This window comes from Toxotes jaculatrix, chromosome 14, assembly GCF_017976425.1.
Source record: "Toxotes jaculatrix isolate fToxJac2 chromosome 14, fToxJac2.pri, whole genome shotgun sequence".
Taxonomy (NCBI): Eukaryota; Metazoa; Chordata; class Actinopteri; family Toxotidae; genus Toxotes; species Toxotes jaculatrix.
The window spans coordinates 8,661,986-8,676,922 of record NC_054407.1 but is presented as its reverse complement, the minus strand read 5'-3'; the positions used below and the strand labels follow the sequence as shown (position 1 = coordinate 8,676,922).

Here is a 14,937-nt window from a genome sequence, read left to right as displayed (position 1 = left end):
TGAAGTAATATTAGTTAATTTCCAGCAATTCAGACACCATTCATAATGCAGAAAGCCAAGAATAAAACAATACTCGATGAGCAGCAAACTGTTTATTAGGGGTTTACATTGCTACTACAGTCAGATACGTGTATGTTAGGCAAAATGGATACAACAGACAATGGGATGGAAAAAAGTTAACCATGGTGGTGAAACAATTGTGAACTACCAAACTTCATATTGACTACATTTTGTGCCAGACTTTCAACTACAAACGTTGTATCAATAAGCATATTACATAAATATTTCAGCTTTATTGTATTTTGACCTTTGGCCAAAAAGACAGTGGACATTGTCTTAACATTGAAAATGACAGTATCAGCATTTGTGGACAAAAATCCTTCACAGTAACATGGTCAGGAGTTTATTTTTCTTCATAAAGAATGATTTACACTAGAATGAGTAATAAGTAAGGTAAGTTCTGTGAATGCTGTCAGTAATTACAGCAATTACTGCTGACTGTAACAGGAGCACCACTAAAGTCATTTTCTTGCATTTCCCAAAAATGAATTGGCCCCTAATGCTAAGACACTGCAAGCAGTGTGTGTTTACTCAGTGTCTGAAGAAATATAAAGCATTGTACTTTAAATCTCTACGGTTACATGTTTTACAAAAGTACATTCAATTCATTTAATTCCAGGAGGGTAGCAATTATCTGTTAGTTTTTGCATAACGAACATTCTTACATCAAAAATACAGAATCATTACTTTGCTAGCAGATTCAGTCTAGGTAAACAGTTGTTAAATAGCTATGATTTATCCTTCCTGGACATAATAATAATAATAATAATACAGTAAAACCCATATTGTGATGCATAGAATTCTGACTAAAATGTGAGAACAAATCTATTTCTTCATCTTACAGTAAACTGACTTACAGTCCCAAACATTGGCATCATTGTTTCACAAAGGACGATACAATAGTCCATAACGCAAATACCCCCCCCCCCCAAAAAAAATGGATCATGACATTTAAGAGCACCAAGGGTATTCTTTTATAGAAGAGCTTCAACACGAGCAGAACAGACAACTCCATTTTAAAATAAAAACTGGCTTAGGGGAAAACAAATGTTAATACTACAAGTAACAATTGTAGCTAAGCTAAAGGCAAGAGTTGTGTAAACAGTATAAAAAAAAATCTTCTCTGGTCAAATAAATCAAAGAATTTAACCAAATAGCCAAAAAACTGCAAGGTATTCTGTGGACTTTTGGTGCTTTGTTTCAGTTCATTTCTTTTATATCGGTTGATAATTTATAATAATGCTACATAAAACAAAGGGACAAGTTTTCAAATTTAAAACGCCTCTACCATCACTTCAAACCTGCTAAAATCATTCCATAGATACATACTAGAAACTACAGTAAATCCCCTTAAAAGAAACCTACAGTTGCACTAAACCTTTAACATTCTGACTCTTCCCCTTATTTAATCTGCCAACATCTTGCTATAAATGAGTGGAATATATTACTGAATGGGTTAGTGTCTCACTAAAAACCATCAAAGCACTAAACAGCCCGTCATACAGAGTGCCGTTTGCACCTTTACTCTTAACAGAATGATATGCAATGACATATCATGTCTTAACACCTCCTTTTCAAATTTCAGAAAAAATATATGCACACAACATTTCCAGAGATTTGTCCAGCCCGCTGGACACTTTGTCAATTGACCTGTAAGCGACATAATACAAAAAGAGAAATTGGAATTGTAAATGTCAACATCTTTTGGATTAGTGCTGTTTTAGGGCACTCTACATGCTAAGTGAGCCACATTGGTCCACTTTGTGCCTCCTTTTTGTACTCTAACCACATGATTCCAAGACCCAAGTCCCAGTATTTAATCAGATCAGATCCTGGGCTATGCTACGCATGACGCTCAAAGCTCCGAGGTCGAAGCCGCAGATGCTAAGTAAACCCCTGTCTTCTGTGTCTGCGATGGTGTGTCCAGTGGAAGTCAGTCCACACATCACCAACTTGGAACTGGCTCCTGATTTCTATTGAGAAAATGCCACATTTAATGAAATTACTTTTTGCAAAAATCATGTATATGTATGCTTTCATTTACTTGAAACTGGTCCCTAATTCTTCTGTTATTGCTGAAAATGTTACAGCTTCCTTTATGTCATAAAGACATACAAAGACAGGACAGGATAGACATGCGTTTTTAGTAAATGTCATGTAATTAAAGAAAATTAACAGCACCCCACCACCCAATCCCATTACAAATGTCTAACATAACACAAATACTAGAGAATTATATGACATAAACTGTGTACTGGTCAAATGCCATGCCATTCTGGAAATTAAAACCCAGGGATCATCTTTAATGTAAACGTGAAAAGGTCCTTCATCCCATTTGTCTGATGAAGTCTGTACCCATCAAATTGCAAATTAATTGGCGTTTGTGTAATCCTATTTTCAAAAACAATCTTTATCTTAGAGATCATGAGCCAAATAAATCCCCTGCACAAGCAGACGCGAATGAATAAATGTACCTGTCTGTGCTTTTGTAGAGACTCCACTGGGCTGGCAGTAAACGACCACAACGGGTTGTTGGTCAGAACGATGAACACATCTACAGCTTTCCCATTCTCTGTGGCCCATATGATGGGAAGGGAGCAGTCTGTGTTCCCTCCTGGGATCTGGAGCATATGGCGGAAAGGTCAGAGTTCAAGAGCAAGATATGTTCAGTGAAGTCAGTGTTAACACAACGGCTAATCTGTCACTGGGCTTCTGAAAATGTATTAAACAATTTGTAAATTTTGTATTTTACAACTATGAATAACTAGGTTATAGATGGTCATAAAATGCTCTTATTCCTAAAGCACACTGATCAGTAACTAAATAATTTCTTACGACTTGATGCTGTGAACTGCCTTACCTTAACCAGTTCAACTGTTGCTTGTGCGAGAGTCATGTCAGCAGACAAAGTGCATGGAACCAAAGCTCCTTCAGAGTAGGCTAGCACTTGTGTGTCCACCTCTGACCTTGCAAAAATCTGCACCAGACACACACACAAAAAAACAACAACAACATGACGTCACTGTAACAAAACTCCACCTCTTATGTACACATACGTGTATTGCAGCAAAACATAACAAGCAAACATGCTACAAGTATCTGAGAATCATTACTGTGATGGCACACATCTCAGCTAATAACTCCTGCAGGGCCTGGGGACTACCATAATCACGCCGCGGAAGGAATTTCGCAGGAATCTGCAGTGTGTCAACAGACCAATTCCTTGACCCAGACTTCCTCCAAAGATGGAGTGGCCCGAGCCCTTCTCACAGACACAGCTGTTCCAACTGCAACAACAATTACCCACACACTGTGTATCCAACTCTAGCACTGTCTTACCATGGTAATGGCAGCAGCAGCGACGGCAGTGCTGATTGACGTCCCTGGGACAACGCTGCTCAGTGATGTGCTCACATCTACCGCCACTACGAAGCGTTTACCCACAGGCTCCACATTCTGGGGACAGAATTGCAACGGTATAAGAAATTATTTGTGTTCTTTAATTTAACTGATTTCTGTCTTTAATGTCTGTGAGAAGCTGTGGGACTAAAAGACCTTACCATAAAACTCTTGTAAAATGCAGAGTCCATTGCTTTGAGGATGCTGCTGTCTGGTTCCCATTTTGTTTTACCCTGGTAGCCCTGGCCTCTTTTGTAGTTCTCTGAAGCCAAGAGTATGCTTAAAGGGTGGATCTTTGCCTGGCATTTTCAAGACAAACATAAAGTACCGTCTCATGTTTTAATAAAAACACAGCTGTAAATTAATCAGAAAGGCCAGAAAGGTCCTACCTTCTTTAACGCTGTCTCGCTCTGGATTCTGTCACATACAGCTTGTGTGTCTGAGCCTCCCGGTTCAAGAATTTTGTTTGACGTCATCTTACCCAAGATCTTCAACACTGATTGGAGAGGCATTTCCTTCAACAGTGATCTCCATACCTCCAAAAAAAAAAAAAAAAAAACATAACCACATTTTTCCTTAACAGATTAACTCCAGATGATACGCTTCCAATCAGTCTTTCCGATATCTAGGATTTGCTCACAGAAACGTGTGTCCCCACCCATTTTCTTTATTCCCCTGAAAATGCAGCTCTAAGTGTAAACAGATTGGCACATTTCTCAGTTGTACTGACAACTGAAAAAACTGTTTTCAAATAACAAATACCCTAACAACGTAATGCTGTTTTGCAGCTGAGTCTATAATGCTGATCCAGAGGAAATCTCAAGACAAAAATGATTTTAAAAAACACACTCACCTGTTTGGATTTCAGGTGGTCTGTCAGCAGCTGTTCTCTCTCCAGTTTGTGTTCCTCTATTAAATTGATAACCTCTGTTTCATCGCAACTGTGTTTGACCTTTTCCACTACTTCAAGATACGAAAGTACTTTGACAACTTCTTCTGAGTTCTCTTTGTCCGCGTAAGCAACCTGGACTTCCTTCCATCCTTTTGTTACATATTTGCTGATCAAGGCAATTGCTGAAAACACAAAGGTAAGACTATTACAGTCTGATGCGAGCAGGCTTTTTTCATATACGTCATGGTGTAGAGTTAAAACTTAATGTTGTTAATCAGCACAGGTTTGCAAATGTATAGGGTCAGCCCAGATCAAACAAATACATCTTACAACACAGTAGAAATGCAGTCAATAAGAAACTGGTAAAGATCATGCTTTTGTTTGTTTTTTTTCTGCACTATTACTGTATGTAATGTAGCAAGGGAGAGTTTCTGAAAATTTGACAAACTGGTCATAACAAGGCCATCTACAACAATAATTTAAAGACACTAAACAGAAAAAAAACCCTCTGAATTTAATGAATTCTTCTAGCTTTACCAAAATAAATAAATAAAAAGTAATCTCAGGTTGATATTTTTGCCTGTCCTCTGTAAACAGTAGTGAATAATGTGAGCTTGTGTAAAGTCACCTTCATTAGCTGGTTTGGTGTGAGAGAGTCTGAGCAGATCCTGGTGTGACCATCCCTCTCTCTGTTTACATTTGGTCACAGCCGCAGCCAGACTCAGAGCATCTTGCTCATTATACCAGTCAGATACTGCTTTCCTCAAGGCACGTCCCCAAATCCCACACTTCATGCCCTCTTTCAATTCCTTCTTGTACTGGATGAAAGAAAACAGATGGGCAGGGTCCCGACAAACTTCCTTCAGGGCTTTGAAAGCTGCCTGCCTCGTCTTAAGCTCAGAGTGCTGAGAGCACAAAGCCAATGCGAAGAAGGAGGGGCCGAGTCTGACAGCTCGCCCATCCTGAGTGAACCTTTTTATCTCCTCCACCACCTCAGGACCCCGGCCCTCCTGCAGCAGAGAGAGGAGGCCTCCGGCGCTCTCCATGCTGACACGACCCTCCTCCCTGGCAGTGTAAATGTCTCCCTCTGAGCCATAGCAGAGGAAGCGGCACAGTCTGGCCTTATCGCTGACCTCCCATGGACAACCTCCACCACCACCTGTTGAGTTCAGGGTGTGGTTGCTCGACGAATCTATTGTAGCACTTCCCGATGGCTCCATTGTAAAACTGGACCAGGCCTGAAATAGGAAGCGGTGAAAGGGAATTATACACACTTTTATACTGACTGGCCACAATGAAGTTGTTGATTGTAAAAGAAACTTTTTTAATGTTGTCACACATCAGCTCTGCACTGATCAAAGTAATCAGTGGACTAACTATAAACCACAGCTCAGATTAAAAGAATATGCCTGAGTTAATGTCCCATTCATGGTGCTGCTGTGGGATGGGATAAGCAGCATGAAAAATAATGAACCCCAGTAAACTGCTGCGGAGATGTATGGACACCCAGAGTATCTCCATGAACACAAGGCATTGTTGACTTCGCTAGCAACATTACTTACTCACTGGCTCTGTGCGCTGACAGAAATAGCGTAAAGCCGATTACAGGACATGATGATACACATAAGACAGATACTAAACACGCTGAGCTGTTTCGAGAAGATGGCAGAAAACTTAAGCACACATGACGTTAAAGTTACATACGGCGAAAATCTCAGCTGCTTACTAGCTTGTCAACCTCGACTTAGCTGACTTTACCAGTTCAGGTCACTAACTAAGTTAGGCTAGCAAAGGAGAGCAGTCTGGTCGAAGTTATTTAACGTTAGCCAGCTGGTTTAGTAATGTTATATTCACGTTAAACAGCTACATAGCTAGTTACGTAGTCAGATATGTCCAAGTGCTCCTAAGGTTTCTCAGCCGTAGATACATTGTAATGTTAGCCACCCGGTCTCCTCCAACAACAAACTATAAAGACCCACATCTAAGCTTTTTCCTAGCCGGGCAACGGAAAGCTGGGCTAGGCGGCTTGATGCAGCTCGCCTGGGATGGGCAGCTGGCTCCTTAGCTACGACAGCCTCCAGGAAACTATGTCAGTTTTCCTGCTAACATGCAGTGTTACTCATCGAAACCTTCCGGTCGGCAATTTCATGACATAGACACGAACTTACCACAATATATGTGCACAGTGCTCAAGTTTTTGATGAAGCTTGATGCAAAAAGGCCTCCCCTCTGACCGTCAGTGAGCTAAACAGGGGCGGTGCCGCGATGGATGCTGGGATACAGAGTACCATCACACAGCACCATCTCTCTCTCAGTAGTTACCATAAAGCACTGAGTTTGCTTTTGATCACTCAATACACTCATGAGGAGAGTGCCATGCAATAGTAAATGTAATTGTGCATTCCCACCCAGCACAATATTTGATTTCATTTCTCAGTGAAATATCCATTCTCTAATTCCCCCATACACCCAAATCATCTTGTGGTCAGTTATACACATAATTTCTTCCCCTTTTGCATCCTCCCTCTCTCCTCATCAGCTGAAGAGAATGATTAGAGCAGCCTAGGAGAGGCATGCTGAGAGGCTGAAGGCCTGCAAGAAATCACCACAGATCATCTCCATTGATGACCATCAGCTGGCAGATGACCTGAAAGAGTTCTAGCCTATTAGACTCCCCTTTCCCCCATTATACAGCCACTCATCTTCACACCTCCTTGATCCATTTCTGCACTGCCATTGTTGAGTCCATCCTCATGTCATCCATCACTGACTGGTACAGTGCATCCTCATTCACTCAGCAGAGAAGATTACAAGCTTCATTTAAGTGGACTTTACATTGTACACTCCTTTTCCACCTCCTGCTCTTATACAATTTAATTACTGGTTGCACACGTCACATCTGATCTTTGTACTTGTCACTTTCATATATTTCATACACCTCACTTTCTCCATTGCACATTTCATTTATATCCCACTTCACCACTATCATAATTGACTGTAAATACATTCTGATTTTGTTTTCGTGTTATTTTATATTTGTGGGGCAAACACCAAGACACATTCTTTGTAGTTTTGCATACTTTTCTAATTAAAACAGATCCTGATTCCTGATGCTGCCAGTTTTTCAGCCACTATTTCCATAATCAAATCAGAAATGCCACTGGTAGGCTACAGAACGTGGAAGAAGGCACAGAGAAGAAAATGATAATGTTGAGTGCTGACCCATTGTTCACAAAGTACGAAGTCTGTTCATACCACTCTTCTCTCTCTGGAGTGCTTGTGACTCAGATCGCCCTCCTGTAAATGTCATTTCCATTTTCAAGTGTAATAGTTTTGATCGAGCCTGACTGAGTCCATCACTTTTCCTTTTCTGCGGAGGACATTTTGACGTGTCACAGTAGGAAACAAAAGTAAAGATGGATGTATTGTACATTCCAGCAGAATCACCAGTTTGACTGTTTCATCAGTCTTTTTACCACAAGACAGTGCTTGTTAATTGAACACAGACAGAAAGCATTTAGGCAAAAGATATTATTTTTTGTTGACAGAACTTGACAGAAAACGGAACGGATTCACTGGAGATTATTTTAGAAATGTGATTTCAAACTGACTGAAATTAAATGGGTTTGACTCAAACTTAGCTAGGAATCCCTCTTCAAAATAATAAAACTAACTTGTTTATTTGTGGCATTTTGTCGAAACAGGTTACAGATGAGACAAAACCTTTGGCAATGTCTTGATAGCACCTTTCTGGTGCATGTCATTGTCAGACAACAAGTGAAGAATAGTTTAGAAGTTCATAATTCATCACTTTTATCTCAGTATTACACACAATTTGTATAATTCATTTTCCTGCAAATGTTTACATCAGTAGCTCAAAATGTATTTTTGTTTGCAAGTGTTCCAAGTCACCACTGGGTGGCAGTAGCACACCAACTGTAAGCACACAGGATGCATTTTTACACCCAGGGGACACAGTCTCCTCAACGGACTTGCTCAGTCAGTTGAACAGTTTATATTAATTTAAACACAAAATAAAGTCTATAGCATTGCAGTTCTTCATGATACATACATGTCAAGATCATGTATCTTATTTTATAAATATTGTTTAAGTGCAAGCTCACAAAATAGCTCAGAAAACACACAACAGTCCTGCAGTCACGTGCATTTCATGAATATTAAAATTTACATTTAAAATATCACTTAATTAAAACTCATAATTTTACTTTTGGTAATGTCCGGTGTTCACTAGATGACACTGCCGGCAGTATAACTGGCACAGCTTTCAGTCTTGTCAGACATTATGTTGTTAAGGTGACATTTTGAGGAACGTGTCTGCTTTGTGACTGGCCTTCCAGTGCTTCCCAAAGCCTCTCTGTTTAGAAGCTGCATCGAACAGGACTTTGTATTGCTCCGACTGGATGAAGCGCGGGAAGGAGCCGTTCGCCATCAGGCTGTAGATTTTCTTCTGTGCCACAACAAAACATGATGGACTTGGTTCCCGGAGACTCCGACTGATGAGCTCTCTTGTGTAGAAATCTACATTTACCTGGAAAGATATGTAAAGCGATGCAGAGTTAAAACATCCAGTTACAATTTAGACATTGGAACTACATACTACACACAATGTACCATCTACCTACTTCTTTAGGACTTTGTCTGCTTGTGCATTTTTCCAGGAAATTTGTAATAAACACAATGAATATTCATGTGCTGACAAAATGATGTTTTTCTTATGCCATGCTTATATTTAAGCGCATTCTGCACAAAAGTTCTCCCAAAATGACTTGGTCATCCAGTTGAATATATTTTTACCTGTCTAGGGGACCCAGGACTGACGAACTCTTCATATATCTTTGCTGCTCTCCTTGTTCGCTCCTCTGAACTGTCAAATGTTTTGAACTCTTGACATGCGAGCCAGAAGTCGAGGTTTTCCTCACAGAACTCTGACTTTAGAAAGTCCCGAAATGCTATTTGTCCACCTGTAACACAAAAGAACATAACGTCATTATAAAGAAAACAGTAACCAACTGTGATATTAGTTTTGTAGTGCTTGAGAGCAGATGAAAATTACATTTCTGGGAAAGGAGTGTCTCAAGAGATTCTCCCAGTAGGCTTGCTTCATTAGTTTCCTGTCTGTAGATGGAAGACAAGGAAGGTTTTTGAATTTGTTCACATTTTCAAGAAAATACTGGACAATACCATATTAATATGCTGTTTGATCAAACTAAAATCCACCTGTTTGTTTTCCTCCATGGTAATGGACTCTGGACGAGGTGTTTTTGTATTCTTGATTTCCATGCGTTATGTCTTCAAGAGAGGAAAACAGTAGGAACATATAAGTCTTACAGTCCCAGTGGTATGAAACAAAAAGCATTCAAAATAAGCCTCACTGCATGACAAATGAAACATATTGTACTTACATTTTCTTTGTGTCCTGGAGGTCCAGAGTCGTCCTAGAAATTTCATTCATTGTTGAATTTGAAATACACTTCCTCCTCTGTGAATTAGAATTTGAAGGTATTTCTCAGTATGCATGGTGCCGCTGAATCCTCAGAAGAATTTTCCCTGTATTTCAGTCATATTTCCAACCTGACAGCTTCGCAACCCGGCCCTGACTGTGTCTGCTCACTGATGAGGGTCAATATCAGAGTGGAATCTGACTGTGATGTCAAGACAGTTTTTCTCCCAGCTCTCGGCACTTTTCTTTCCTCCCTTGTGTTTTGCTATCTTTAACCTCTGTTAACATGCCAACTATTTGTTACATAATTAGAAGGAGCCACATGAATACTCAAAGTGCATCAGACCTTGTGCTCTTCCTTGTTTAATTTTAGAACAAAACTTTGCTCTGTATCACAACCCTCATCAGATTCTCCACAGTTAAAAGTATTACACAGGCTGATCATTGTCATCCAGTCTCTACGTCATTTAGCTCACCATTCAAGTTTGTGCTATTCTTAGTCACACGTCAAGGGGTCATGAGTTTCTTTAGGCAGTTTTGATTTTGATTTGCTCTTCCCTCTTTCTTTCCCATTACCTCTTCTCCACTATCGATGTTGGTTTTTCATGTTTTTACTTTTTAAAAAAAAATGTAGTTTCTTTAAATTGCTGTTAATTTCATGATGTTACATGACATTTGTAGCATTTTAATAAGGTTCCTCCGTGCCTCCGTTTATACAGAATAAATTTGTGATGATCAGTGTGTTTATGTACTTGAAACTGTGATTTTGTGTTTGTAGTGGAACATCAGAAGTTGTAATATAGTGACAACTGTTTTCTCAAAGGGACAATTCAATATCAGCATTAGAAACCTGGGGTGACTTCAAATTGGTATTTGTTACAGTCTAGTGGTTTAAAGGTCCAATCTGTAATTTTTTTTAAACCATATAAATTACAGGTACAGTATGTTTCCTTTCGTGACAGGAGTCTTATGTTTGTTCATTAATGTAATTAAAGCCTGTTTTAATACTGTGTTTGCAGGCATTACTTGAACTAAGTAAATCTTTAACTTTAAGTGCTGTAAGTATATACAGGTTCTAAGATCATATAAATTATGGACATTTTATTTATTTACTCTTTGGGTCCAGTGTAGTCACTAAGCAATAAAACACCATCATTACTTTCTCACCAATCTGACAAGAACCTCTTTTGAATTTTAGAAGAACCAGCATTAAGCAGATGCCCAAAAATAGTCTGAAACAAAATGCACCACAAATGGAAGGAGACTATTAATGAAGTTTACAAAATTTAGATGACAACTCACAGGATTGGAAATTCACATGGAATGTCGAGGGAATGTCATTAGTTTTGCAAATATTTGTTTAAAAACAAACTGACATATTAAGCAAATTAAAACTTTGACCTGACGATGGCACTAAATAAAATGTTAACAGATACCCAGAGTTATTATGATTTATTCTGACCTGGAAATGAATGACCAGATTTCATGACAATCCATTAAAGATTTATTGGGAGATTTTACTCAAAACCACAAATGTCAGTCAGCTGGTGGCACTACTGGAAACATCAGGGGGCCACTAAAGTCAGGGTGATGCATTGTCTGGAAACCATGAATGTCTGCACAAAATTTCAGGGTAGTTGTTAAGTGGTTGCAAGATATTTCAGTCTGGGCTGAAGTGGTGAATCAACAGTCTAAGAGAACAACACTGTCATCCCCACAGCCATGCCACTAGCATGGCTAAAAATGCTTTGGTCACAAGATCAGAAAACTGAGAAACTGCAGCATAAACTGTTAGGTAATGATACATATAGCTCTGTGTGAGAATCTGAAAGTGATCATTACGTACTCTTTTTTTCTGACTTTTCATTTTCTGACAAGATTTTCTATCTACCCTGCCACTCTGGTTAACCACTTATTACTAAAATTAAAATCTATACATGTAAGGCACCTTCTGTTAACAGCCATTTTAAAAATAAAACACAATCATGAATGAATGTGTGCTTTGCATTAAAGGGAAAATGAGTATGACCTGTGGAGCAGAGCGTCACTGTGAATGAGATACTAGACCACACAAACCAGACAAAAACCGGTACAGACAAGACTGAACTTGAACTTGAAACAAGGACATGATACATGAATTAGTATGTGGTTCGCAGGACCAGACAGGGCTGTACTGAACAGGAAGAAGCTGTGAGAGGGAAAATCTGCAGCCTCATACACATCTAAAAGGGCCCTGTAAAGTTTTTATGACGTGAACTTGAAAGTGAGAAATAGCATGGTTTGAGAACAGTTACCTCTTGTATATAGATACCATACACCCAATCCAACACCATTAACAGAGAAATCACACACACAATTAAACCTCATTTAGTTATAAAAGTTATAATAAACTTTGATCCGTTAGATTAAGCCTGAACAAATCAGCAAAATTTCCAGTCCTCTAAAATCAGCAACTCATAGCTCAGTGTTTAGGCCTATTCTGTAACATATGATTATACATACTGAGCATGTGAAATATCACTAGTATGCTCACTTTTTAAAGTTACTACTACTCTTCTCAACATTTTGGTCTTGTGACACCTTAAAACAAAAACAAAACAGTGTCTACCTGTGACCCCGTCTTTCACTGGTCTACCAGTTGTGACCAAAGACTGGTTTTCTTCCTTGTTTAACATGAATATGAACTTTTAGACTGTCAAAAACAAAAATCAAATGAAACCACTTACAGAGACCACAATTTGTCCTGATATCCACTAAAAATCCAGCTTCTAAATGCTTCCTGGTTTGGATAAAATACAGGAAAGAAAAGAACAGATTAAATCAGAGGTGTCCAAACTGTTCCACAAAGGGCCATGTGGCTGCAGGTTCTTGTTACAACCAAGCAGCAGCACACCAGACTTGACTCATTTAATCAACTGATCTCAGTCTTCAGACAGTCGATTGGTCACACTGTGTGCTCTTGATTGGTTGGAACAAAAACCTGCAGCCACACGGCCCTTTGTGGAACAGTTTGGACACCTCTGGATTAAATGATCTCACCTACTTATAAATGTGACCTAAAAACTAAGAAAGAGACCACATGACTGAATGTGGATGTTTTTGTAGTGCACACACTTCACTATTAAGGTCGTTGCTGAGGAAGTGGTGTGAACACAGGTACAGCAGAGAAGCAAAAAAGAATATCTAGGTCTGGTTTCACATGTGTATCACATCATCACTTACATAGAACCTTTGTAATCACACTGGATTTTAGGTCACAGGAGGCCAGAATATGCAACGAACCTGTTACTGTTTGACGTATGAACTGAACTCGGCCAGTTGGTCAGGATCATCTTTGATTATCTCCAGTGATATTTTACGCTTTCGTATTTTGCATGACTCTCTTTTGCAGCACATAAAACCGTGTTGTTCTAAAACAACAAGTTATATAACCCCTCTATATAAAGATTATGCTCATGTGGCTACATACTTCGATCACATTTTAGTTTTACATAATATGGATGTGGCAGCCAAAACCAAGGGTGAAAAAAACTTTTATAACTTTTTATTTGCAGTCAGCATACTAGGTGGATGTATCAGTGGGATTAACATGTTAACATGATAACACGCACGGTCAAGTGGGGTTTCGCTGTGTGGTCTATAGCTTCCTCTTCCAGTCCAAAGATATGCAGGTCAAGTGGAATGGAGACTATTTGTGTATCCAGGTTGTTTGGCTGTCTTCAGACTGATGCATGCAGGGAAATATTTGATTTAAGACCTAATCCCACCATTTTACAGAATTTTAATCTGTTACAACAGAAACTGAATCACAAAAAATGTCATGATCAACTCATTTTACCAATCATAGATAAACACATTTGGTAGATTTTGTGAAAACCTGTTCACAGATGAAGTTAAACTTTTGAACTATAGTGAGCCTATCACTTCTAGGTCTAAACACACTTAGTATACTTAAGTTTTTAGTATGTAGTCTGCCCTGCTGTCAGTTTAAACCGAAAATGAAAATATAAAAATTGCACAGGGTTTAAGTGCTAATCAGCAAATGTTCTTGTATCTCAGAGTGTACTGTGCAATATTAATCTCTGTGACATCAATTTCCCTTTTGTTTGTTCTTCCAGATAAAGTTTACGGTAAAAAAGACCTGATGTCTTAAAATGGTAAAGAAATAAATACAAATTCTGTTTTAGATTTATTGTGTGATCTAATAGGCTCAACTTTTTTCACCTGGTTCTGAAACAGTCCTGAAACAATGCCTCCTTTGTTGAACTGGTCAAACAACATCACACAGTAATCCAGTGGCCTCCTGAATACAGCCCATGTTGTTCTAAATGGATGACCTTTGTCTCATGACACACATGACAGCTTAACTTATAACAGTTTTTTTGGTCTCAGTGACTGAGGAATATATGTAGTGGACAGAAGATATCCTTATCATTATATGTCAGGGATTTGTATATGTGTCATGCATTGCCTGATAACTTGAACATCCTGTTTTTTATTGCTCCTCATGGTCATATGACTAACCTATCACAGGATCATCTAGTCACTAATGAATAGAACAGTCAAATAAGGAAACGATGACTAGTTAGGCCCATTTGTGTCACTTTAGCACCTCAGCTGCATCTGACGAAAAAAAATTGACGTGTGAGAAATAAAAAAGGTTGTTCTCATCCTACTGAAAGCTCTTTTGACAAAAACATGAAATTATTTCTGTGCCCATATATAGAACTTTTTTTTATCTATTATAGTCTGAAAGCACAAAAGGTGTTTCAGAGGCATCATTACTTGTGTATGTGAGTCTGCCTCTATGTTCTTGTGCAAACACGACTATACATAAGTGAAATTAAAAGAGGATGTGGCGGAGCATTTGAGTCTCAACTCTCCTTCCTGATTTCTGTAACCTTTAGCAGAGTGATACCTGATGGGTTCCCACAGATAAACTTCCTTTTCTGTGTTTTTTGAGAAATAAATGAAGTTTCACTTTTAAACTCATCTGTTGTGTTAGGATTAGCAATTTCTAAGGGTGAGATCTGATGGTTATACTGAGAAAAAGAAAGACTGAGAGGTAAAACACAGGCTGAATGAATCATTGAAAGGGAGGATGAGCTTGAGACACATTCATAAG

At 38.9% G+C, this 14,937-nt stretch overlaps 2 protein-coding genes across 4 annotated transcripts; both read right to left on the bottom strand.

The window, feature by feature from the left end:
- Positions 1–86: 86 nt before the first annotated feature.
- Positions 87–6,614, bottom strand: ro60 (Ro60, Y RNA binding protein). 3 transcript variants are annotated; one of them, XM_041056124.1, is made up of 9 exons: positions 6,520–6,614; positions 4,980–5,589; positions 4,313–4,533; positions 3,849–3,995; positions 3,621–3,758; positions 3,400–3,516; positions 2,921–3,037; positions 2,535–2,681; positions 87–2,033 (listed from the first exon to the last, which is right to left on the bottom strand). In XM_041056124.1, exons 2-9 carry the CDS (start codon positions 5,569–5,571, stop codon positions 1,881–1,883), a joined length of 1,632 nt encoding a protein of 543 aa, XP_040912058.1. In that variant the 5' UTR covers positions 5,572–5,589; positions 6,520–6,614; the 3' UTR covers positions 87–1,880. The 3 variants fall into 3 exon arrangements, with proteins under 3 accessions (XP_040912058.1, XP_040912059.1, XP_040912057.1); XM_041056125.1 differs by lacking the exon at positions 6,520–6,614 and adding an exon at positions 6,331–6,441; XM_041056123.1 differs by lacking the exon at positions 6,520–6,614 and adding an exon at positions 6,231–6,389.
- A 1,391-nt stretch (positions 6,615–8,005) lies between these two features.
- On the bottom strand, positions 8,006–10,126 carry LOC121192564 (regulator of G-protein signaling 21-like). The gene is made up of 5 exons (XM_041054300.1): positions 9,775–10,126; positions 9,590–9,661; positions 9,426–9,487; positions 9,167–9,333; positions 8,006–8,900 (listed from the first exon to the last, which is right to left on the bottom strand). Exons 1-5 carry the CDS (start codon positions 9,822–9,824, stop codon positions 8,661–8,663), a joined length of 591 nt encoding a protein of 196 aa, XP_040910234.1. The 5' UTR covers positions 9,825–10,126; the 3' UTR covers positions 8,006–8,660.
- Between the last annotated feature and the right edge of the window lie 4,811 nt (positions 10,127–14,937).